The sequence below is a fragment of the Heliconius melpomene genome, unplaced genomic scaffold, assembly GCF_056956725.1.
Source record: "Heliconius melpomene rosina isolate 202511_hmr_F unplaced genomic scaffold, ASM5695672v1 ptg000029l, whole genome shotgun sequence".
In the NCBI taxonomy this organism is placed as follows: Eukaryota; Metazoa; Arthropoda; class Insecta; order Lepidoptera; family Nymphalidae; genus Heliconius; species Heliconius melpomene.
This window is the reverse complement of record NW_028181863.1, coordinates 48,591-74,195: the sequence shown is the minus strand read 5'-3', so window position 1 is coordinate 74,195 and position 25,605 is coordinate 48,591. Positions and strand designations below refer to the sequence as shown.

Below are 25,605 nucleotides of genomic sequence, written 5' to 3'. Positions count from 1 at the left end.
TTGTATACCACCTTGAAGGCCTCTCGGAGCCCGAACGATCGACACCAGATTCAACTAAATCCGAGCGGGGAAAACTGAAAAAATCGGTTTTTGCCACTTACAGCCCGCACCTTCCCGCGCATTTCCGCGGGTTGTATACCACCTTGAAGGCCCCTCGGAGCCCGAACGATCGACACCAGTTTCAACTGAATCCGAGCGGGGAAAACTGAAAAAATCGGTTTTCGCCACTTACCGCCCGCACCTTCCCGCGCATTCCCGCGGGTTGTATACCACCTTGAAGGCCTTTCGGAGCCCGAACGATCGACACCAGATTCAACTGAATCCGAGCGGGGAAAACTGAAAAAATCGGTTTTCGCCACTTACAGCTCGCACCTTCCCGCGCATTCCCGCGGGTTGTATACCATCTTGAAGGCCCCTCCGAGCCCGAACGATCGACACCAGATTCAACTGAATCCGAGCGGGGAAAACTGAAAAGTTTTCAATAAACTAAAGATTTTTATTCTTAGGTTAGGTTAGGTTGAACATTTTTTCACATTTTTATGCTCACATTTCTATTTCTTTTTGTTAGATTTCATAAAAATATATATATTAAATGAGAAGTTTTTAATAAACAAAAGATTTTTATTCTTAAGTTAGGTTAGGTTGAACATTTTTTAAAATTGTTATTCTAACATTTCGATTTCTTTTTGTTAGATTTCATAAATATATATATATTAAATGAGAAGTTTTCAATAAACAAAAGATTTTTATTCTTAGGTTAGGTTAGGTTGAACATTTTTTTACATTTTTATTCTCTCATTTCGATTTCTTTTTGTTAGATTTCATAAAAATATATATATTAAATGAGAAGTTTTCAATAAACAAAAGATTTTTATTCTTAGGTTAGGTTAGGTTGAACATTTTTTTACATTTTTATTCTCTCATTTCGATTTCTTTTTGTTAGATTTCATAAAAATATATATATTAAATGAGAAGTTTTCAATAAACAAAAGATTTTTATTCTTAGGTTAGGTTAGGTTGAACATTTTTTTACATTTTTATTCTCTCATTTCGATTTCTTTTTGTTAGATTTCATAAAAATATATATATTAAATGAGAAGTTTTTAATAAACAAAAGATTTTTATTCTTAGGTTAGGTTAGGTTAAACATTTTTTACATTTTTATTCTCTCATTTCGATTTCTTTTTGTTAGATTTCATAAAAATATATATATTAAATGAGAAGTTTTCAATAAACAAAAGATTTTTATTCTTAGGTTAGGTTAGGTTGAACATTTTTTTCATTTTTATTCTCTCATTTCGATTTATTTTTGTTAGATTTCATAAAAATAAATATATTAAATGAGAAGTTTTTAATAAACAAAAGATTTTTATTCTTAGGTTAGGTTGAACATTTTTTACATTTTTATTCTCTCCTTTCGATTTATTTTTGTTAGATTTCATAAAAATATATATATTAAATGAGCGCGAATTCCCGCGGGTTGTATACCACCTTGAAGGTCCCTCGGAGCCCGAACGATCGACACCAGTTTCAACTGAATCCGAGCGGGGAAAACTGAAAAAATCGGTTTTCGCCACTTACCGCCCGCACCTTCCCGCGCATTCCCGCGGGTTGTATACCACCTTGAAGGTCCCTCGGAGCCCGAACGATCGACACCAGTTTCAACCGAATCCGAGCGGGGAAAACTGAAAAAATCGGTTTTCGCCACTTACCGTCCGCACCTTCCCGCGCATTTCCGCGGGTTGTATACCACCTTGAAGGCCCCTCGGAGCCCGAACGATCGACACCAGTTTCAACTGAATCCGAGCGGGGAAAATTGAAAAAATGGGTTTCGCCACTTACCGCCCGCACCTTCCCGCGCATTCCCGCGGGTTGTATACCACCTTGAAGGCCTCTCGGAGCCTGAACGATCGACACCAGATTCAACTGAATCCGAGCGGGGAAAACTGAAAAAATCGGTTTTCGCCACTTACCGCCCGCACCTTCCCGCGCATTCCCGCGGGTTGTATACCACCTTGAAGGCCTCTCGGAGCCCGAACGATCGACACCAGTTTCAACTGAATCCGAGCGGGGAAAACTGAAAAAATCGGTTTTCGCCACTTACCGCCCGCACCTTCTCGCGCATTCCGGCAGGTTGTATACCAACTTAAAGGCCCCTCGGAGCCCGAACGATCGACACCAGTTTCAACTGAATCCGAGCGGGGAAAACTGAAAAAATTGGTTTTCGCCACTTACCGCCCGCACCTTCCCGCGCATTTCCGCGGGTTGTATACCACCTTGAAGGCCTCTGGGAGCCCGAACAATCGACACCAGATTCAACTGAATCCGAGCGGGGAAAACTGAAAAAATCGGTTTTCGCCTTTTACCGCCCGCACCTTCCCGCGCATTCCCGCGGGTTGTATACCACCTTTAAGGCCTCTCGGAGCCCGAACGATCGACACCAGATTCAACTGAATCCGAGTGGGGAAAACTGAAAAAATCGGTTTTCGCCACTTACAGCCCGCACCTTCCCGCGCATTCCCGCGGGGTGTATACCATTTTGAAGGCCCCTCGAAACCCGAACGATCGACACTAGTTTTAACTGAATCCGAGCGGGGAAAACTGAAAAAAAAATTGTTTTTTGCCACTTACCGCCCGCACCTTCCCGTGCATTCCCGCGGGTTGTATACCACCTAGAAGGCCTCTCGAAGCCCGAACGATCGACACCAGATTCAACTAAATCCGAGCGGGGAAAACTGAAAAGTTTTCAATAAACAAAAGATTTTTATTCTTAGGTTAGGTTAGGTTGAACATTTTTTCACATTTTTATTCTCTCATTTCTATTTCTTTTTGTTAGATTTCATAAAAATATATATATTAAATGAGAAGTTTTTAATAAACAAAAGATTTTTATTCTTAAGTTAGGTTAGGTTAAACATTTTTTTTAATTGTTATTCTCACATTTCGATTTCTTTTTGTTAGATTTCATAAAAATATATATATTAAATGAGAAGTTTTCAATAAACAAAAGATTTTTATTCTTAGGTTAGGTTAGGTTGAACATTTTTTTACATTTTTATTCTCTCATTTCGATTTCTTTTTGTTAGATTTCATAAAAATGTATATATATAATGAGAAGTTTTTAATAAACAAAAGACTTTATTCTTAGGTTAGGTTAGGTTAAACATTTTTTACATTTTTATTCTCTCATTTCGATTTCTTTTTGTTAGATTTCATAAAAATATATATATTAAATGAGAAGTTTTCAATAAACAAAAGATTTTTATTCTTAGGTTAGGTTAGGTTAGGTTGAACATTTTTTTACATTTTTATTCTCTCATTTCGATTTCTTTTTGTTAGATTTCATAAAAATATATATATTAAATGAGAAGTTTTTAATAAACAAAAGATTTTTATTCTTAAGTTAGGTTAGGTTGAACATTTTTTTAAATTGTTATTCTCACATTTCGATTTCTTTTTGTTAGATTTCATAAATATATATATATTAAATGAGAAGTTTTCAATAAACAAAAGATTTTTATTCTTAGGTTAAGTTGAACATTTTTTACATTTTTATTCTCTCATTTCGATTTATTTTTGTTAGATTTCATAAAAATATATATATTAAATGAGAAGTTTTCAATAAACAAAAGATTTTTATTCTTAGGTTAGGTTAGGTTAGGTTGAACATTTTTTTACATTTTTATTCTCTCATTTCGATTTCTTTTTGTTAAATTTCATAAAAATATATATATTAAATGAGAAGTTTTCAATAAACAAAAGATTTTTATTCTTAGGTTAGGTTAGGTTGAACATTTTTTTACATTTTTATTCTCTCATTTCGATTTCTTTTTGTTAGATTTCATAAAAATGTATATATATAATGAGAAGTTTTTAATAAACAAAAGACTTTATTCTTAGGTTAGGTTAGGTTAAACATTTTTTACATTTTTATTCTCTCATTTCGATTTCTTTTTGTTAGATTTCATAAAAATATATATATTAAATGAGAAGTTTTCAATAAACAAAAGATTTTTATTCTTAGGTTAGGTTAGGTTAGGTTGAACATTTTTTTAAATTTTTATTCTCTCATTTCGATTTCTTTTTGTAAGATTTCATAAAAATGTATATATATAATGAGAAGTTTTTAATAAACAAAAGATTTTTATTCTTAGGTTAGGTTAGGTTAAACATTTTTTACATTTTTATTCTCACATTTCGATTTATTTTTGTAAGATTTCATAAAAATATATATATTAAATGAGAAGTTTTCAATAAACAAAAGATTTTTATTCTTAGGTTAAGTTGAACATTTTTTACATTTTTATTCTCTCATTTCGATTTATTTTTGTTAGATTTCATAAAAATATATATATTAAATGAGAAGTTTTCAATAAACAAAAGATTTTATTCTTAGGTTAGGTTAGGTTGAACATTTTTTTACATTTTTATTCTCTCATTTCGATTTCTTTTTGTTAGATTTCATAAAAATATATATATTAAATGAGAAGTTTTTAATAAACAAAAGACTTTATTCTTAGGTTAGGTTAGGTTAAACATTTTTTACATTTTTATTCTCTCATTTCGATTTCTTTTTGTTAGATTTCATAAAAATATATATATTAAATGAGAAGTTTTCAATAAACAAAAGATTTTTATTTTTAAGTTAGGTTAGGTTGAACATTTTTTTACATTGTTATTCTCACATTTCGATTTCTTTTTGTTAGATTTCATAAAAATATATATTAAATGGAAAGTTTTCAATAAACAAAAGATTTTTATTTTTAAGTTAGGTTAGGTTGAACATTTTTTTACATTGTTATTCTCACATTTCGATTTCTTTTTGTTAGATTTCATAAAAATATATATATTAAATGAGAAGTTTTCAATAAACAAAAGATTTTTATTCTTAGGTTAGGTTAGGTTGAACATTTTTTTACATTTTTATTCTCTCATTTCGATTTCTTTTTGTTAGATTTCATAAAAATGTATATATATAATGAGAAGTTTTTAATAAACAAAAGACTTTATTCTTAGGTTAGGTTAGGTTGAACATTTTTTACATTTTTATTCTCTCATTTCGATTTCTTTTTGTTAGATTTCATAAAAATATATATATTAAATGAGAAGTTTTCAATAAACAAAAGATTTTTATTTTTAAGTTAGGTTAGGTTGAACATTTTTTTACATTGTTTTTCTCACATTTCGATTTCTTTTTGTTAGATTTCATAAAAATATATATATTAAATGAGCGCGAATTCCCGCGGTTTGTATACCACCTTGAAGGCTTCTCGGAGCCCGAACGATCGACACCAGTTTCAACTGAATCCGAGCGGGGAAAACTGACAAAATCGGTTTTCGCCACTTACCGCCCGCACCTTCCCGCGCATTCCCACGTGTTTTATACCACCTTAAAGGCCCCTCGGAGCCCGAACGATCGACACCAGTTTCAACTGAATCCGAGCGGGGAAAACTTAAAAAATTGGTTTTCGCCACTTACCGCCCGCACCTTCCCGCGCATTTCCGCGGGTTGTATACCACCTTGAAGGCCTCTGGGAGCCCGAACGATCGACACCAGATTCAACTGAATCCGAGCGGGGAAAACTGAAAAAATCGGTTTTCGCCTTTTACCGCCCGCACCTTCCCGCGCATTCCCGCGGGTTGTATACCACCTTAAAGGCCTCTCGGAGCCCGAACGATCTACACCAGATTCAACTGAATCCGAGCGGGGAAAACTGAAAAAATCGGTTTTCGCCACTTACAGCCCGCACCTTCCCGCGCATTCCCGCGGGTTGTATACCATTTTGAAGGCCCCTCGAAACCCGAACGATCGACACTAGTTTTAACTGAATCCGAGCGGGGAAAACTGAAAAAAAAATTGTTTTTTGCCACTTACCGCCCGCACCTTCCCGTGCATTCCCGCGGGTTGTATACCACCTAGAAGGCCTCTCGAAGCCCGAACGATCGACACCAGATTCAACTAAATCCGAGCGGGGAAAACTGAAAAGTTTTCAATAAACAAAAGATTTTTATTCTTAGGTTAGGTTAGGTTGAACATTTTTTCACATTTTTATTCTCTCATTTCTATTTCTTTTTGTTAGATTTCATAAAAATATATATATTAAATGAGAAGTTTTTAATAAACAAAAGATTTTTATTCTTAAGTTAGGTTAGGTTAAACATTTTTTTAAATTGTTATTCTCACATTTCGATTTCTTTTTGTTAGATTTCATAAAAATATATATATTAAATGAGAAGTTTTCAATAAACAAAAGATTTTTATTCTTAGGTTAGGTTAGGTTGAACATTTTTTTACATTTTTATTCTCTCATTTCGATTTCTTTTTGTTAGATTTCATAAAAATATATATATTAAATGAGAAGTTTTCAATAAACAAAAGATTTTTATTCTTAGGTTAGGTTAGGTTGAACATTTTTTTACATTTTTATTCTCTCATTTCGATTTCTTTTTGTTAGATTTCATAAAAATGTATATATATAATGAGAAGTTTTTAATAAACAAAAGATTTTATTCTTAGGTTAGGTTAGGTTAAACATTTTTTACATTTTTATTCTCTCATTCCGATTTCTTTTTGTTAGATTTCATAAAAATATATATATTAAATGAGAAGTTTTCAATAAACAAAAGATTTTTATTCTTAGGTTAGGTTAGGTTGAACATTTTTTTACATTTTTATTCTCTCATTTCGATTTCTTTTTGTTAGATTTCATAAAAATATATATATTAAATGAGAAGTTTTTAATAAACAAAAGATTTTTATTCTTAGGTTAGGTTAGGTTAAACATTTTTTACATTTTTATTCTCTCATTTCGATTTCTTTTTGTTAGATTTCATAAAAATATATATATTAAATGAGAAATTTTCAATAAACAAAAGATTTTTATTCTTAGGTTAGGTTAGGTTGAACATTTTTTCACATTTTTATTCTCTCATTTCGATTTCTTTTTGTTAGATTTCATAAAAATATATATTAAATGGAAAGTTTTCAATAAACAAACGATTTTTATTTTTAAGTTAGGTTAGGTTGAACATTTTTTTACATTGTTATTCTCACATTTCGATTTCTTTTTGTTAGATTTCATAAAAATATATATATTAAATGATAAGTTTTCAATAAACAAAAGATTTTTATTCTTAGGTTAGGTTAGGTTGAACATTTTTTTACATTTTTATTCTCTCATTTCGATTTCTTTTTGTTAGATTTCATAAAAATATATATATTAAATGAGAAGTTTTCAATAAACAAAAGATTTTTATTCTTAGGTTAGGTTAGGTTGAACATTTTTTTACATTTTTATTCTCTCATTTCGATTTCTTTTTGTTAGATTTCATAAAAATATATATATTAAATGAGAAGTTTTCAATAAACAAAAGATTTTTATTCTTAGGTTAGGTTAGGTTGAACATTTTTTTAAATTGTTATTCTCTCATTTCGATTTATTTTTGTTAGATTTCATAAAAATATATATATTAAATGAGAAGTTTTCAATAAACAAAAGATTTTTATTCTTAGGTTAGGTTAGGTTAGGTTGAACATTTTTTTACATTTTTATTCTCTCATTTCGATTTCTTTTTGTTAGATTTCATAAAAATATATATATAAAATGAGAAGTTTTCAATAAACAAAAGATTTTTATTCTTAGGTTAGGTTAGGTTGAACATTTTTTCACATTTTTATTCTCTCATTTCGATTTCTTTTTGTTAGATTTCATAAAAATAAATATTAAATGAGAAGTTTTCAATAAACAAAAGATTTTTATTCTTAAGTTAGGTTAGGTTGAACATTTTTTTACATTGTTATTCTCACATTTCGATTTCTTTTTGTTAGATTTCATAAAAATATATATATTAAATGAGAAGTTTTCAATAAACAAAAGATTTTTATTCTTAGGTTAGGTTAGGTTAAACATTGTTTTACATTTTTATTCTCTCATTTCGATTTCTTTTTGTTAGATTTCATAAAAATGTAAATATATAATGAGAAGTTTTTAATAAACAAAAGATTTTTATTCTTAGGTTAGGTTAGGTTAAACATTTTTTACATTTTTATTCTCTCATTTCGATTTATTTTTGTTAGATTTCATAAAAATATATATATTAAATGAGAAGTTTTCAATAAACAAAAGATTTTTATTCTTAGGTTAGGTTAGGTTGAACATTTTTTTACATTTTTATTCTCTCATTTCTGTTTCTTTTTGTTAGATTTCATAAAAATGTATATATTAAATGAGAAGTTTTCAATAAACAAAAGATTTTTATTCTTAGGTTAGGTTAGGTTGAACATTTTTTACATTTTTATTCTCTCATTTCGATTTCTTTTTGTTAGATTTCATAAAAATATATATATTAAATGAGAAGTTTTTAATAAACAAAAGATTTTTATTCTTAAGTTAGATTAGGTTGAACATTTTTTTAAATTGTTATTCTCACATTTCGATTTCTTTTTGTTAGATTTCACAAATATATATATATATTAAATGAGAAGTTTTCAATAAACAAAAGATTTTTATTCTTAGGTTAGGTTAGGTTGAACATTTTTTCACATTTTTATTCTCTCCTTTCGATTTATTTTTGTTAGATTTCATAAAAATATATATATTAAATGAGAAGTTTTCAATAAACAAAAGATTTTTATTCTTAGGTTAGGTTAGGTTAGGTTGAACATTTTTTTACATTTTTATTCTCTCATTTCGATTTCTTTTTGTTAGATTTCATAAAAATATATATATTAAATGAGAAGTTTTCAATAAACAAAAGATTTTTATTCTTAGGTTAGGTTAGGTTGAACATTTTTTCACATTTTTATTCTCTCATTTCGATTTCTTTTTGTTAGATTTCATAAAAATAAATATTAAATGAGAAGTTTTCAATAAACAAAAGATTTTTATTCTTAAGTTAGGTTAGGTTGAACATTTTTTTACATTGTTATTCTCACATTTCGATTTCTTTTTGTTAGATTTCATAAAAATATATATATTAAATGAGAAGTTTTCAATAAACAAAAGATTTTTATTCTTAGGTTAGGTTAGGTTGAACATTTTTTTACATTTTTATTCTCTCATTTCTGTTTCTCTTTGTTAGATTTCATAAAAATGTATATATTAAATGAGAAGTTTTCAATAAACAAAAGATTTTTATTCTTAGGTTAGGTTAGGTTGAACATTTTTTACATTTTTATTCTCTCATTTCGATTTCTTTTTGTTAGATTTCATAAAAATATATATATTAAATGAGAAGTTTTTAATAAACAAAAGATTTTTATTCTTAAGTTAGATTAGGTTGAACATTTTTTTAAATTGTTATTCTCACATTTCGATTTCTTTTTGTTAGATTTCACAAATATATATATATATTAAATGAGAAGTTTTCAATAAACAAAAGATTTTTATTCTTAGGTTAGGTTAGGTTGAACATTTTTTCACATTTTTATTCTCTCCTTTCGATTTATTTTTGTTAGATTTCATAAAAATATATATATTAAATGAGAAGTTTTCAATAAACAAAAGATTTTTATTCTTAGGTTAGGTTAGGTTAGGTTGAACATTTTTTTACATTTTTATTCTCTCATTTCGATTTCTTTTTGTTAGATTTCATAAAAATATATATATTAAATGAGAAGTTTTCAATAAACAAAAGATTTTTATTCTTAGGTTAGGTTAGGTTGAACATTTTTTCACATTTTTATTCTCTCATTTCGATTTCTTTTTGTTAGATTTCATAAAAATAAATATTAAATGAGAAGTTTTCAATAAACAAAAGATTTTTATTCTTAAGTTAGGTTAGGTTGAACATTTTTTTACATTGTTATTCTCACATTTCGATTTCTTTTTGTTAGATTTCATAAAAATATATATATTAAATGAGAAGTTTTCAATAAACAAAAGATTTTTATTCTTAGGTTAGGTTAGGTTAAACATTGTTTTACATTTTTATTCTCTCATTTCGATTTCTTTTTGTTAGATTTCATAAAAATGTAAATATATAATGAGAAGTTTTTAATAAATAAAAGATTTTTATTCTTAGGTTAGGTTAGGTTAAACATTTTTTACATTTTTATTCTCTCATTTCGATTTATTTTTGTTAGATTTCATAAAAATATATATATTAAATGAGAAGTTTTCAATAAACAAAAGATTTTTATTCTTAGGTTAGGTTAGGTTGAACATTTTTTTACATTTTTATTCTCTCATTTCGATTTCTTTTTGTTAGATTTCATAAAAATGTATATATTAAATGAGAAGTTTTCAATAAACAAAAGATTTTTATTCTTAGGTTAGGTTAGGTTGAACATTTTTTACATTTTTATTCTCTCATTTCGATTTCTTTTTGTTAGATTTCATAAAAATATATATATTAAATGAGAAGTTTTTAATAAACAAAAGATTTTTATTCTTAAGTTAGATTAGGTTGAACATTTTTTTAAATTGTTATTCTCACATTTCGATTTCTTTTTGTTAGATTTCACAAATATATATATATTAAATGAGAAGTTTTCAATAAACAAAAGATTTTTATTCTTAGGTTAGGTTAGGTTGAACATTTTTTCACATTTTTATTCTCTCCTTTCGATTTATTTTTGTTAGATTTCATAAAAATATATATATTAAATGAGAAGTTTTCAATAAACAAAAGATTTTTATTCTTAGGTTAGGTTGAACATTTTTTACATTTTTATTCTCTCATTTCGATTTATTTTTGTTAGATTTCATAAAAATATATATATTAAATGAGCGCGAATTCCCGCGGGTTGTATACCACCTTGAAAGCCTCTTGAAGCCCGAACGATCGACACCAGATTCAACTGAATCCGAGCGGGGAAAACTGAAAAAATCGGTTTTCGCCACTTACAGAACGTACCTTCCAGCGCATTCCCGCGGGTTGTATACCACCTTGAAGGCCCCTCTGAGCCCGAACGATCGACACTAGTTTCAACTGAATCCGAGCGGGTAAAACTGAAAAAATCGGTTTTCGCCACTTACCGCCCGCACCTTCCCGCGCATTCCCGCGGGTTGTATACCACCTTGAAGGTCCCTCGGATCCCGAACGATCGAAACCAGTTTCAACCGAATCCGAGCGGGGAAAACTGAAAAAATCGGTTTTCGCCACTTACCGTCCGCACCTTCTAGCGCATTCCCGCGGGTTGTATACCACCTTGAAGGCCTTTCGGAGCCCGAACGATCGACACCAGATTCAACTGAATCCGAGCGGGGAAAACTAAAAAAATCGGTTTTCGCCACTTACAGCCCGCACCTTCCCGCGCATTCCCGCAAGTTTTATACCACTTTGAAGGAATCTTGAAGCCCGAACGATCGACACCAGATTCAACTGAATCCGAGCGGGGAAAACTGAAAAAATTGGTTTTCGCCACTTACCGCCCGCACCTTCCCGTGCATTCCCGCGGGTTGTATACCACCTAGAAGGCCTCTCGAAGCCCGAACGATCGACACCAGATTCAACTGAATCCGAGCGGGGAAAACTGAAAAGTTTTCAATAAACAAAAGATTTTTATTCTTAGGTTAGGTTAGGTTGAACATTTTTTCACATTTTTATTCTCTCATTTCTATTTCTTTTTGTTAGATTTCATAAAAATATATATATTAAATGAGAAGTTTTTAATAAACAAGAGATTTTTATTCTTAAGTTAGGTTAGGTTGAACATTTTTTTAAATTGTTATTCTCACATTTCGATTTCTTTTTGTTAGATTTCATAAATATATATATATTAAACGAGAAGTTTTCAATAAACAAAAGATTTTTATTCTTAGGTTAGGTTTGGTTGAACATTTTTTCACATTTTTATTCTGTCATTTCGATTTCTTTTTGTTAGATTTCATTAAAATATATATTAAATGAGAAGTTTTCAATAAACAAAAGATTTTTATTCTTAGGTTAGGTTAAGTTGAACATTTTTTCACATTTTTATTCTCTCATTTCGATTTCTTTTTGTTAGATTTCATTAAAATATATATTAAATGAGAAGTTTTTAATAAACAAAAGATTTTTATTCTTAAGTTAGGTTAGGTTGAACATTTTTTTACATTGTTATTCTCACATTTCGATTTCTTTTTGTTAGATTTCATAAAAATATATATTAAATGATAAGTTTTCAATAAACAAAAGATTTTTATTCTTAGGTTAGGTTAGGTTGAACATTTTTTTACATTTTTATTCTCTCATTTCAATTTATTTTTGTTAGATTTCATAAAAATATATATATTAAATGAGAAGTTTTCAATAAACAAAAGATTTTTATTCTTAGGTTAGGTTAGGTTGAACATTTTTTTACATTTTTATTCTCTCATTTCGATTTCTTTTTGTTAGATTTCATTAAAATATATATATTAAATGAGAAGTTTTCAATAAACAAAAGATTTTTATTCTTAGGTTAGGTTAAACATTTTTTACATTTTTATTCTCTCATTTCGATTTCTTTTTGTTAGATTTCATAAAAATATATATATTAAATGAGAAGTTTTCAATAAACAAAAGATTTTTATTCTTAGGTTAGGTTAGGTTGAACATTTTTTCACATTTTTATTCTCTCATTTCGATTTCTTTTTGTTAGATTTCATAAAAATATATATTAAATGGAAAGTTTTCAATAAACAAAAGATTTTTATTTTTAAGTTAGGTTAGGTTGAACATTTTTTTACATTGTTATTCTCACATTTCGATTTCTTTTTGTTAGATTTCATAAAAATATATATTAAATGATAAGTTTTCAATAAACAAAAGATTTTTATTCTTAGGTTAGGTTAGGTTGAACATTTTTTTACATTTTTATTCTCTCATTTCAATTTATTTTTGTTAGATTTCATAAAAATATATATATTAAATGAGAAGTTTTCAATAAACAAAAGATTTTTATTCTTAGGTTAGGTTAGGTTGAACATTTTTTTACATTTTTATTCTCTCATTTCGATTTCTTTTTGTTAGATTTCATTAAAATATATATATTAAATGAGAAGTTTTCAATAAACAAAAGATTTTTATTCTTAGGTTAGGTTAGGTTTTTTTTTTTTTTTTTTTGGTGTTGAAGCCCTAGACTTGAAATTATATTACTGATATCCAGTCAACTCTCACGACCGCAGTCCTCGCTAATGGATACGGGCGGCCGGGGTCGATCGAGTTGACCTGATGGACTTAGGGAACTTTTAATAACTTTTACTAATTATATATTACTTTATCTTAGGACTTCAAATTAAGCTTGAGACACAAATCTTTTATTTAACACTCGTAAATTGAGACACTTCATATACAAAAGACATTTGTTTTCCACATATTTTGTAGTTATAACAAAAATAAAACCATTATATAACATAATCAATTAAGACACTTCTTAAATAAATGATATTTCAAAATACTAATAACTTTTTTGTTATAACTTGTTTTACATAACGATTTCCTTACTTAAAATTAATTACATGTAACTTAAACTATAAATTATCTATATATTTTAAATCTATATGTATGTATTTATATATTATATTTTTTATATACATATCTTTTTTATACAATATTTTAATAACTTTTTTTTTTTTTGCATATTTCTCGTATATTTTTTGTATATATCTTTTTATATAATCTTTTAATATCTTTTCTTTTTTGTATATTTTTATATTTTTTGTATATTTTTTTTTGTATGTTTTTTATGTATTTTTTATTTATATATATATTTTTTTGTATATTATGTATATATATATATATCTTTTTACACTGGTATACTTTAATTTTCTTAACTTAAACTATAATAACAAAATTTGCACAATTATCTTTAAAACTATAAACTATAACTTTAAAACTATACATATTTATAGAAATATAAATTAGACCCTAAACATATTTATAGAAATATAAATTTAAAGCTAAGCATATTTGTAGAAACATAGATTTTAAAATAAACATATTTATAAAAACCATAAATTCAATACTATACATATTTATAAATATTTTTAATAACATAATATTTTGAGACACAATTTTAACTTGTTTTAAATACAGTTGTATGTACATTTGTTAACTAAAATTATAACATAACTATATTAGTTTATGCGAATATGTATACCAATAAAAGGCGCATTTGATGTTTAATAGGAGCCATAATCTATTTTGTTTTTCACTTGATTTTGCATGTATATTACGGTCGGACATGAATAAGACAAAGCTGAGTGTTCGGTGTTTAAATTACTATTTGTTTTACTATTGAATTTATCGCAATTGAAACATTTAGGGGTGGTTTTATTAGCTAAATTTGGACAAACGGAATGTTGATGGTTAACGTCGGCGCAGTGCGAACAAGGCCTGCAGTCGGACGCACAGTTTTTGCTGATGTGCCCGAACTGCAGACACTTGTAGCACTGCATGAAAGGTGAGAAATCACCAACATATACCTGTTGGTGGTCTATGTTAAGTCGGCCCAGTCGGATTGCTTCCCGCCACACGACTGGGCTAACAATAAAAACGGCATTGTATAAATTTACATTTCGGTTATTGTTTCGTCTAAACCTGAGTTTGAGATCATTATCTTCGCTTATAAGTGCTTTAATTGATGAGTTTTGTTGCTTTATTATTTGAGTTAACTCATCAATGGAAACGTCGGTGGATATACCTTTTAAAATAATCATAGGCCGAAGCTTCTTGGCGGGTTCAGCGGTAACTGTTTTAGACTCTTTAAGTTGTTCGAGGGTTTCATTACAGTGCAATTCGTTTAGAAATTCCACCCTTAATTTGTTATTTTTAATACTTTGAACTTTGGTGGGTGCATAGGCTTTATTTCGGAATGTAATGCTATTTTTAAAAATCTTGATTGTATCTTGCTTATTATTAGTGATTTCTTTGGGTGTTATTACTATGGCGGGCTTATAACTATTTTTTAGGGGTTTCACTAAGGGTGGTTGGGATTTGTCTGAAGCTACTGCGGAATGTGTGGAGGATGTATGGACTGTATTTAACAATTGCAGCTCGGATTTAAATATTGACATCTCCTCCCTAACTGCTGCCACGATATCCTCTCTCAGTGTGCTATCGACCACTGGGGGTACTATTGGGGGTGTGGGGGGTGTTGCTGTTGGAGCTGTGACCATAGTTGTCGGGTTCGAATCCCCTGGTTCCATCACAGCCTCCATGTAGATATCTGTAGCTAGTCTGATTTCCTGAGCGGCTTGTGTAATGAATTTTTTATTTTCTGAGGTAACACTTTTGTGTTCCTCTATTGCAAAAACTATTGCCTGAGTCAGTTTATGGACGACAGCATACATCTTGTGGATATCCTTCGCTTCCACAGCAGCAGCAGGGAGGGGCCTCGCGACTCTCGAAGCTTTCGACCTAGACTTACTTTTTGTTTTGGGTGGAGTTTTAGGGCGTTCTATATCAAGGAGGTCAAGTTCCCCGTCGAGAGACATTTCTAAAATGTGGGCGACAGAATCTGGAGTGCTGCACCTGCTCTCTGTGGCCTCAGCAACTCCAGAGCCAGGGTTTTGAGTTATATTTTTCCTCTGGCTACTCGTCCCAGCCTCCGATGAAGGCTGAGTCGAGGTCTTTTTATTATTACTAGGCGGCGTTGAAAACATGCGCTTGTAATCCATTTTTAATTCAAAAACAAGAGCAGTATAAATTAAATAAAAATTTAAACTAAATTTGAGAATAGAATTAAGCTTAAAAGAGTTAAAAATTAAAACTAAATAATTTTATCCACATTAGGATACAGCGAGAGCCAAGATAACATAATTTTCAAACTAAATCTGCAATATAATAATTTGCAATAAAAAAAAAAAATTATATAATAAAATAATAATTAATACTAAAATAAACACTAAAATTATATATAGTACAGTCACTAGGTAAAACCTCTCAAAAGGGAACTAATTTTAAGCTATTAAGGTTAGGTTAGGTTAGGTTAGGTTAGGTTAGGTTAGGTTAGGTTAGGTTAGGTTGGGGTGCTTGGTCGGATAACCTCCTCGTGTGTTCGCTCGCTGTTGGCCCTTTCTCGAATGCTTGTTATTCGGGGGGGACGAACAGTGTTGCGGGCCGGTGCACCCTGGGCGGCTAATAATTGGTGCCCACAGGATTCGTCCTTGGGTAATGATTGCTAGCTGGCTAATAATCCGACGTGGTTCTCCGCGTGTCCTCTGTCATGCAGAGGACACAGTGTGAGGAACCGGAGGGCGCGCGTGGTGTGTACTTACCCTACCGCCACGCAGGTGCAGTGATGTGCCTGCGCCGAATATATCGGAACTCCACTTTTGGTTGCGGTCATGTCTCGTAATCAGGAGTGGAACCGAGGGCCTTGCCTTTACCGGCCGGGCTGCGAGGAAGAAAACCTCTATAAAAAATTACCCCAACCCAAGCGGCGAAGCAGCGCGAGGGGTTCATGGCTGATGGGGAGATCAGTCGCTACTGCTGGTCCCGCCAGGGTACCGGCCGACACCCTGGCGTAATAGGCTTATCCGAGTACAGGGGGCACTGCTCGGATGGACCGTTTTTCCCCCACACTCGTGGGATCAAAATGGAAAATTTAAATACAAAAACCCAAATTGATATGGTAGGAGGGCCCGAGGAGGGCGGTTGTGTGATAGTGCCCGAGATGGGCGGAGTGGAAGGATTTGTGCCTGTCATAGGCGGTGGAAAACTGGCTTCTGCGCCTGTAAGCGAGGCTAGTGGCGTGAAAGACGCGAGAGTGGTGGTAGAGCGGCTGGACCTGGCGGAGATCGCCTCCATTGTTAGCGGGAGGTCCAGGTCGGGCTCAACATCCTCACGTGGCCGTTTCTGGGCGGCCACTGAGTCGGAGGTGGACAGTTGTGTCTCCATAGAGCCACAAACTGAGGAGATGCGGAGAGACCGCAAATATCGGAAGAGGCCTAGGAGCAAGAAGACCCGCTCCATCTCTTCGGAAAGTGGAGAGGATAGAGAGAAGCCGAAGGCCAAGCTATCTACGGCTAGGCGAGAGGAGCTTCGTCTCCAAGCGGAGGAAGAGGTGGTGGGGATGGCGCAGTCGGTGCAGTCTAGGGCGAGCTCCAGGCTCTCAGATTTGTCTGACTTTGCGGGACCTAGGGTGGATGGCCCTTTGGTGCATGATCTGCAGCACCAGGTCTCTGATAGCATTGCCATCATCAATAAAGTCGCCAGCAGATCCGGCAACCTTAAGGGCACCTTTACAAAAGCCCTTAAGGAGGCCGCCGGCGCTATTAATACGGCTGTGGGCATGTTGGCCAACAGGACCGCCAACGAGGAGGTGACGCAGCTACGGGCAGCAAACATCCGGCTGACCCAAGAATTGTCAGAGCTGCGCAAGGAGATGTCGTTGATGCGAGCTGAACTTGAGCGCTCTAGGACCCAGCGACAGGGCCCCGAGGAGAAGAAAAAGGAGGACGACGTGGCGCGTACGGTAATGGTGCAGGTGGGCACATTGCTGAATACGCGGCTGGCGGCGCTGGAGGACAGGCTCCTACCGGCAAAGCCAGTTCGTCCTCCTTTGGCGGCTGACAAAAGGCGACAGGCGGCCGTCTCAGTGGTGGTGGCTGAGCCTACTGTGACGACCCTAGTCGCGCCTGCCAATCCAGGCCCAAAGCAGAAGAAGGGAAAAGGCAAACGGGCAGGAAGAAAAGCCCTACAAGCCGCACCGGCGGAGCCTCGTCCGCTGCCTCCTGCTCCGACAGACTTGAACGAAGGTTGGAGTAAGGTAGTGCGCAAAGGGAAGAAGAAGGCGGCAGCAGCGAAACAGACAACGCAGAAGGCAACGTCTAAATCAGCTGCTAAGCCCAAGTTGCGCCCTCCGCGATCGGCGGCGGTGACGCTAACTCTGCAGCCAGCTGCGGCCAGTAAGGAGTTGACGTATAAAGACGTGCTGACACAAGTCAAGCAGGCCATTAAGTTGGAGGACCTGGGCATCGCTGACTTGCGCCTCAGAGTCGCCTCTACTGGTGCCAGGGTTCTGGAGCTACCTGGCGCCAATAGTAGCGAAAAGGCGGATGCCCTAGCTCAGCGGCTGCGCGGGGTGCTTGACTCCAATGATGTACTGGTAGCAAGACCAGTTAAGTGCGCCGAGTTGCGGGTTAGTGGCCTGGACGACTCCGCCACTTCTGAGGAGGTACTGCAGGCTGTAAGCCGAGTTGGCGGATGTGACGCTGGGCTGGTCAAAGTGGGCGAGATCCGACAGGACCAAAATGGCCTAGGCACAGCTTGGGTTCGTTGCCCTGTTGTGGCAGCGAAGAAGGTCAGCGGGTCGCGGCTCCTAGTGGGCTTCGTTTCGGCGCGTGTGCAACTGCTGCAACAGCGAGCCCTGCGCTGCTATCGCTGCCACGAAATTGGTCACGTGGCGGCGAAGTGCAGCAGTGCACATGATAGGAGCCAGCAGTGTTTTAGGTGCGGACAGGCCGGGCACAAACAAAATCAGTGCTCGGCGGCACCTCACTGCCCGGTCTGCGTGGCGGCAGAACAGCCCGCAGACCATACAGTGGGAAGCGCAGTTTGCGCGAAAGCCAGCTCCTCGAGGAAGAGGAGGAGCGGCAGGAAGGGAGGAAGTGGGCCACCAGTGGACGGGCCAAATGCCCCAGTTGGGCGTGAGGAGGTGCAACACATGGAAGACCAATAATGGCCTTCCGTGTGTTGCAGGCGAACATAAACCACTGTGCCAGGGCCCAGGACTTATTGGTCCAAAGCCTGGCGCAGTGGTCTATCCAGGTGGCGGTTGTTTCGGAGCCCTACAGCGTTCCCGACAGAGATAACTGGGTAGCTGACAACACCGGGGTGGTGGCTATTATCACCCAGGTCGCGGCGGGCTCTCCGCCCTTCTCACGAGTAGAGAGGGATGCGGGATGCGTTGCTGCACTTGTCGGCGACCTAGTTGTCGTAGGGGTCTACTTTTCCCCCAATCGAACTCTTGCGGAGTTTGAAGAGTTCCTTATACGATTGGGGGAAATGGTAGAGCGATTTCGTCCGGCGGAGGTGTTGGTGGCCGGCGATCTCAACGCGAAGTCCAGCGTGTGGGGCTCCGCAACGACGGACGTGCGTGGTGTGACGCTGTCCGAGTGGGTGATTGCCACCGGTTTGTCAGTACTCAACCGGGGGACGACAAACACGTGCGTGCGAAGGCTGGGCGGATCCGTCGTGGACGTTTCGTTCGCGAGCCCGGTCCTAGCGCGTCGTGTTCGGGGTTGGCGAGTGCTGGATGATGTGGAGACTCTCTCGGATCACCTTTACATCTCTTACGAGATCTCCACACATTCGGCGGTGCAACCAACCCCCAGTCCAAACTCGCGAGAGTGCGGACCGCGGTGGCAATTGGGTCGCCTCGACAGGCAATTGTTGGAGGAGGCCGCGATAGTGGAATCCTGGCTGCCCCAGAGCTTGGCGTCTGCAGAAGACGCCGCATCCTGGGCGCAGGGGGCGCTGACGCGTATTTGTGACGCGTCAATGCCCCGTTCCGGGCGCCGCCCTCAACGGCGGCAGGTGTACTGGTGGTCATGGGAGATCGCGCAACTGCGTACCATCTGCGTTGCGGCGAGACGCCAGTACAGCCACTATCGCAGGCGGGTACAGAAGGTACAGGAGGAGGAAGACCGACTGTACCAATTGTATGTCGAGGCGAGAACGCGGTTGCAGGAGGAGATCGGTCGTGTGAAAGGCGAATCACACGACCAGATGCTCGCGGGAATAGACCAAGACCCGTTTGGCACGCCTTACCGTATGGTACTTGGCAAGCTTCGGGCTTGGGCTCCGCCACTGACGCAGACACTCCGACCGGACATTCTCCGAGGGGTTCTGTCGTCACTGTTCCCGCAGCGGGCCAATTTTTCACCACCTTTAATGGCCCGCCCTGCACCGCAAGAGGAGGAGGACAGCGTCGCACCACAGGTGGAGGAGGAGGAGCTGGAGGAAGCAGTTCGCCGATCTCGCGGCAGGAGCACCGCACCCGGCCTTGATGGCGTTCCCGGGAGGGCGTTAACTCTGGCCCTTAACATCCTCGGGCCCAGAGTGAGAGGACTATTCTCTGCCTGTCTGGCTCAAGCCATAATTCCACAGCGGTGGAAGACAGGCAGACTAGTCCTCCTTAAGAAGGAGGGACGTCCGGCGGACTCGGCCTCGGCCTACAGGCCAATTGTGCTCCTGAGCGAGATCGCCAAACTCTTCGAGCGGGTTGTGACGAGGAGGTTGCAGCGTCACTTGGAGCGGACAGGTCCGGACCTCTCGGACCTCCAGTATGGCTTCCGCAGGGGGCGCTCGACGGTGGATGCCATACTAAGGGTGAAGTCCCATGCGCAGGATGCGGTGGCCCTGGGCGATGGAGTCTTGGCGGTGTCTTTAGACATCGCCAACGCCTTCAACTCCCTGCCCTGGCCTTGCATTGAGGAGGCACTTATCTATCACCGAGTGCCTCCATACCTGCGCCGCGTCATCGGGGCTTACCTGTCCGGGAGGTCTGTGACCTTTCCGGCTCCTGGAGGAGGGTGGGAAGAGTACGAAGTGTCGTGCGGTGTTCCACAGGGCTCGGTTCTCGGGCCACTCCTGTGGAACATCGGGTACGACTGGGTGTTGAGAGGCGACACCCTACGAGGAGTTGGAGTCCTCTGTTACGCCGACGACACGCTGGTCTTGGCGCAGCAGAGGACTTATCGCGAGGCAGCAGTGCTCGCGACGGCCGGAGTGGCCGAAGTCGTCGGCCGAATTAGAAGGTTGGGATTGGAGGTTGCCCTGAACAAGTCCGAGGCGTTATACTTCCATGCTCCTCGAAAGGGCCCACCGGCAGATGCCCACATCGTCGTCGGTGGCGTCCGAATCGACGTCAAGAGGAGTATGAAGTACCTCGGACTTGTTCTAGACGGTCGGTGGAGTTTTCGGGGCCACTTTACAACTTTGGCCCCGAAGCTGTTGAAGACAGCGGCGGCATTGGCGCGCCTTTTGCCCAACGTCGATGGGCCGAGCGCCTCTAGCCGTCGGCTGTACACCGGAGTGGTCCGATCGATGGCGCTCTATGGTGCTCCCGTATGGGCGGACGCCCTGGATCGGCACAACATCACTCTGCTGCGACGTGCGCAGAGGGTGATGGCCATCCGGGCGATACGGGGGTACCGGACCATCTCCGGTGAGGTGGCGTGCGTGCTGGCTGGAGTCATGCCGTGGGATCTGGATGCTCTGTCTCTGGCGTCGGTCTATTGCCGACGTCGGGGCCTAGCGTCCGGGGAACCGGCCAGTCCAGCACGCGCCGAGGAGGAGCGGGAAGCCGCATTAGAAGTGTGGGAATCCCGGCTGGCGACACCATCTGCCGGCCGGTTGACGATCGAGGCGGTTCGTCCAGTTTTCCGCCAGTGGTTAGCGCGGCGTCACGGCGTCCTAACCTTCCGCACGATACAGGTGCTCACGGGGCATGGCTGCTTCGGGGGTTACCTGTGTCGGATCGCTGGGAGGGAGCCCGACGCTCGCTGCCACCACTGCGACGACTGCCTCGACGAGACGGCCCAGCACACGTTGGAGGTGTGCACAGCCTGGGCGTCTCAACGTCGCGCTTTGCGCGACGTCATCGGGGACGACCTTTCCCTGCCGGCCGTGGTCAAGGCCATGGCCGGCAGCGAGACGTCGTGGGACGCGGTTTCGTCCTTCTGCGAGGCAGTGGTGCTCGAGAAGGAGTCGGCGGAACGGGCGAGGGAGGCTTTTGCCGAAGTCGCCATCCGCCGTAAGAGACCGGGTCGCCGGAGGGCGGCACACGACCGCCGCCTTCCGCCCTAATGTGCCAGAGGGCGGTCAGCTTGGGGAAGCTGGCCGCCTACCAACCTGGCCCGAGTAGGCGCGCGCAGGTTGCTCCCGCGCGCTACTCCGAGCAGGCCGTCGAGGGTGCCCACACACCCTTGACTCCGCGACGTGCCTAGCAGGCTCCCGCCGCCGCGATTCGTGGACGATTCTAGTCCCCGCGTCTCGCGGCCAGTGGCGGTCGAGGAGGAGCACCGTGAGGTTTTAGTGGGTATTGGGATCGGCCTTCAGCCGGTCCACGAGTCCCACATAACCCGCTCGAGTCCCCGCTCGGGCCGGTATCCGTAAAAGGATTTCCTCACGTTAAAAAAAAAAAAAAAAAAAAAAAAAAGGTTAGGTTAGGTTAGGTTAGGTTGCGGCCCAAGGGAGTTGCTGGTCTCCTACTGGGCGCGTCCCCCGGTGGCGGATAGGGGAAACCACTCGCACTTGCGGGCGAGTGGACCGGGAATTTATTCCCGGCGCGGACCAAAACCAGCTAGGCATGGGCGTGTCTTTAGTCCATTGTTATGGACACGGCCTAGGGGAGCACACCCCGACAGAAAAGCCCACTGTGGAACAGTAACAAACATGTCGGACAAGCAGAATTACAATTCACTACCCCAGGAGAGTTCCGGTCTCTACGAGGCCGGGGAATCCCTCCGTGCTACGGCACGCAAGCCCCGCGAATCTGGGGGGGGCCAGTCTTTCCGATGTGTTGCTGGGGAGGGGCCCGAGATGGGCGGAGTAGAGGGAGTGCCTGAGAAGGGCGGAGAAGTGGGAGTGCCTGCGACAGGCGGAGTAGAGATGCCTGTGGAAGGTGGAGAGTTGCAGGAGACTGTGGAGGAGTTGCTAGAGGTGCCTCATAACAGCGGAGGTGTACTGAAGGAAGCGAGGGTCGTAGTTGAGAGGTTAGACCTGAGCGAAGGAGTGTCGATTGTGTCCGACGATGCGAGATCGAGACGTGAGTCCATCTCGTCTGCGGGAAGGTTCTGGGAGGTGCCTGGGTCGAAGGGCTCGGATACGGAGAGCCTCACCTCGGTCGGGTCGCAGTCAAAGACCGTAAGGGCGCTTTACCTGAAGGATAGAAGGAAGCGGCCCAGACGCAGGAGTGACGAATCCGGCTCTTCTGGAGAGGGAGTGTCGGACAGACCAGCGCCGAAAATTGTGGCTGGCAAGAGAGGGAAAGGAAGGCCCGCAACACCTGGACTATGTGTAGGGCAGGCCGAGGCCAGGAAGGCAAAATTGGAGGAACGCCGGCTTAGGGCAGAGGAAGAGGTGGCGCAAAGAACCCTAGCTATGCAAAGCAACACAAACTTGGCTTTGTCCAATATGTCGTTGCTCTCGGATCTGGACTTGGAGGAGACGAAGCTAACCTCAGATCTTAAAGATCAGGTAGCGGAAAGTCTGGCAATCATTCAAAAGGTTGCCAGCAAATCTGGAAATCTGAAGGGCACATTCACGAAGGCCCTGAAGGAGGCAGCTAAATCTATAGCTGTAGCTGTGGACACGCTCGCTCAGCGAACGGTTACCGAGGAGGTTGCCACACTACGAGCGCATAACACCAAGCTGCAACAGGAGATGCGGGACATGCAAAGACAGGTCAGTCTTTTACGGGCTGACCTTGATCGCAGTCGCTTACAAGAGAGAAGTGAAGAGCAGCAGATCCACAAGAGACCTAACAAGCCGTCTCGTAATGAGAAGTCAGGAGACCCCGACGAGCTCGCAAGAAGCATTATGATCCAAGTCGGGACCATGGTCAGTGCTCGCTTGGAAGGCTTGGAAGATAGGCTACTGCCAGCCAAGCGCTTGCGTCCGCCGCTTGCGTCGGACCGAACGCCAGCAAATGTGGCCTCAACCTCGGCAACAAGCGCGACTGAGGCCAGAGTGACCACACTCATGCCCCCCGCTAACCCAGCCCCCACGAAAGGACAACAGCCTGCGAAAGGCAAGGGCAAGGGTAAGGGGAAGAGCAATAAGGCACAAGCGGCGAAAGCTCCCGAGCCGCGGCCTCTACCACCTGCTCCGGCAAACACGAACGAGGGGTGGAACGTCGTCGCCAAGAAAGGCAAAAAGAAGAAGGGGGTGGCTGCCAAACAGCCATCGAAAGGGAAGAAAGCGCGACCAACATCTGCGCCAAAAGCACCCAGACTACGTCCACCGAGATCGTCTGTGGTTGCGCTAAAGCTGCAACCGGGTGCCAATAAAGAAGTCACCTACAAAGACGTCCTGACCCAGATCAAGGAGAAGGTGGTACTGGAGGATCTGGGTATCACGGACGTCAGGTTCAGAGTTGCCTCAACGGGAGCGAGGCTACTTGAACTGCCTGGTGCCGATACCGGAGAGAAGGCGGACGTTCTCGCGCAACATCTGCGGAGCGTCCTTAATGCTGGCGATGTGCAGGTCTCGAGGCCCACCAGGTGTGCTGAGCTGAGAGTATGTGGGCTCGATGACTCTGTGACATCGGAGGAGGTGGCGGCGGCGGTGAGTCGAGCAGGTGGCTGCGACACTGCTGCCATTAAGGTGGGGGAGATTCGCCAAGACCGGAATGGACTCGGCACTGCCTGGATCCGCTGTCCGGTGGCAGCGGCGAAGAAAGTGAGCGGCGGAAGGCTTTTGGTCGGCTTTGTGTCGGCACGCGTGCAATTACTGCAGCCTCGCGTGCTGTGCTGCTTCCGTTGCCACGAGATAGGGCATGTGGCGGCAAATTGCAGTAGTGCCAAGGACCGGAGTGCACACTGCTATAGATGCGGGAAACCAGGGCACAAGCAAAGTGTTTGCTCTGCGTCGGCGCACTGCCCTATTTGCGAGGACGCGAATAGGCCTGCGGATCACCTGGCAGGTGGAGCAGCGTGCGCCAAAATGTGCGCTCAATCAAAGAAGCGGAGAGGTGCGGCGAGGCGAACAAGCCGAAGCCGACCTGAAGCCCCGACGCAGGGCGAGGAGCTGCAGCACATGGAGCATCAATAATGGCGCTCCACGTGCTCCAGGCGAACATCAACCACTGTGCCAGAGCCCAAGACTTATTGGTCCAAAGCCTGGTGCAGTGGTCGATTCAGGTGGCGGTCGTTGCGGAGCCCTATAGCATTCCTGCGCGTGACAACTGGGTCGCAGACAACACCGGAGTGGTAGCTCTGGTCACCCAGACCGCTGCGGGCTCTCCGCCCTTTTCACGAGTAGAGAAGGGTGCGGGATGCGTCGCGGCACATGTCGGCGATCTAGTTGTTATAGGCGTCTACTTTTCCCCCAATCGAACTCTGGCAGAGTTCGAGGAGTACCTGATCCGCTTGGGGGAAATGGTGGAAAGACACCGTGCGGCGGAGGTCTAGGTCACAGGAGACCTGAATGCTAAAAGTGTGGGGCTCCGCAAGGACGGACTTACGTGGTGTGACACTGGAGGAGTGGATTGTTGCCACCGGATTGTCAGTTCTCAACCGAGGGACTACAAACACGTGTGTGCGAAGGCAGGGCGGGTCCGTCGTAGACATAACGTTTGCGAGCCCTGCCCTAGCGCGCCGTGTTCAGGGCTGGCGAGTGCTGAATGATGTGGAGACTCTCTCGGACCATCTCTACATCCAATATGAGATCTCCACACATTCAGCGGCGCAGTCAGCCCCCAGTCCTACGTCGGGAGAGTTCGGACCGCGGTGGCGACTTGGGTGTCTCGACAGAGAACTCCTGGAGGAGGCTGCGATAGTGCAGGCCTGGCTGCCCCAGAGCTTGGCGTCTGTGGAAGACGCTGCCACCTGGGCGCAGAGGGCTATGACGCGTATCTGCGACGCGTCTATGCCCCGTTCCAGGCACCGCCCTCAGCGGCGACAAGTGTACTGGTGGTCGGGAGAGATCGCTCAATTGCGTGTCACCTGCATTGAGGCGAGACGCCAGTAC

The 25,605-nt window shown here is 40.6% G+C and overlaps 1 protein-coding gene across 1 annotated transcript; it reads left to right on the top strand.

Annotated features, from left to right (window-relative positions):
- The first annotated feature begins 24,686 nt into the window (after nucleotides 1-24,686).
- On the top strand, nucleotides 24,687-25,046 carry LOC146526548 (uncharacterized). The gene has a single exon (XM_085207025.1). It carries the CDS (start codon nucleotides 24,687-24,689, stop codon nucleotides 25,044-25,046), a length of 360 nt encoding a protein of 119 aa, XP_085063151.1.
- Nucleotides 25,047-25,605: the final 559 nt, after the last annotated feature.